This window comes from Gavialis gangeticus, unplaced genomic scaffold (assembly GCF_001723915.1).
Source record: "Gavialis gangeticus isolate Ggan-Ray unplaced genomic scaffold, GavGan_comp1, whole genome shotgun sequence".
NCBI classification, from domain to species: Eukaryota; Metazoa; Chordata; order Crocodylia; family Gavialidae; genus Gavialis; species Gavialis gangeticus.
Window position 1 is genome coordinate 44,992,729 of NW_017729031.1, and position 520 is coordinate 44,993,248.

Consider the following 520-nt stretch of genomic DNA (forward strand, 5'->3'; position numbering starts at 1 on the left):
CGGGCCGGGCCGGGCCGGGCCGGGTAAGCAGCGCGGGTGTCTCTGTGTCCGTGCAGGAAACCGGGTGTACATGCACCCCGACTCCCCCAACACCGGGGCCCACTGGATGCGCCAGGAGATCTCCTTCGGGAAGCTGAAACTTACAAACAACAAAGGAGCCTCCAACAACAACGGGCAGGTCAGTGGGGCCCGGCGCTGCCTGAGGACCGAGCTCGGCCCCAGCTTTCTCCTTAGCCGCGTCGCAGGCTCGGGCGGGGAAGCGCAGCCTCTGACCGCACTGCCGAGCAGGGGGAAATCCCGGCCGGGAGAGGGCTGCGCTTCGCCCTGCTTCTCGGGGAGGGATCGGCGGCCGTGGCTGTTCCTCCCGGCGCTTCAGTCGCGCTCAGTGTTTCCCCCTGCCCTGGCTCTGATGCGGCTCTCTCCCCGGCTCCCCTCCCCTCTCTCTGCCTGACAGATGGTGGTCTTGCAGTCCTTGCACAAGTACCAGCCCCGCTTGCACGTGGTGGAGGTGAATGAAGAC

The 520-nt window shown here is 67.1% G+C and overlaps 1 protein-coding gene across 2 annotated transcripts in view; it reads left to right on the plus strand.

Annotated features, from left to right (window-relative positions):
• Positions 1-520, plus strand: part of TBR1 (T-box, brain 1) — an 18,127-nt gene that overhangs the window by 2,291 nt on the left and 15,316 nt on the right. Inside the window, exons 3-4 of one of the 2 annotated variants that reach the window (XM_019522703.1) lie at positions 57-178; positions 455-508. In XM_019522703.1, the coding sequence (XP_019378248.1) occupies positions 57-178; positions 455-508 (176 nt within the window). The remainder of the gene's footprint in view (positions 1-56; positions 179-454; positions 509-520) is intronic. The other variant, XM_019522704.1, reaches the window with a different exon arrangement.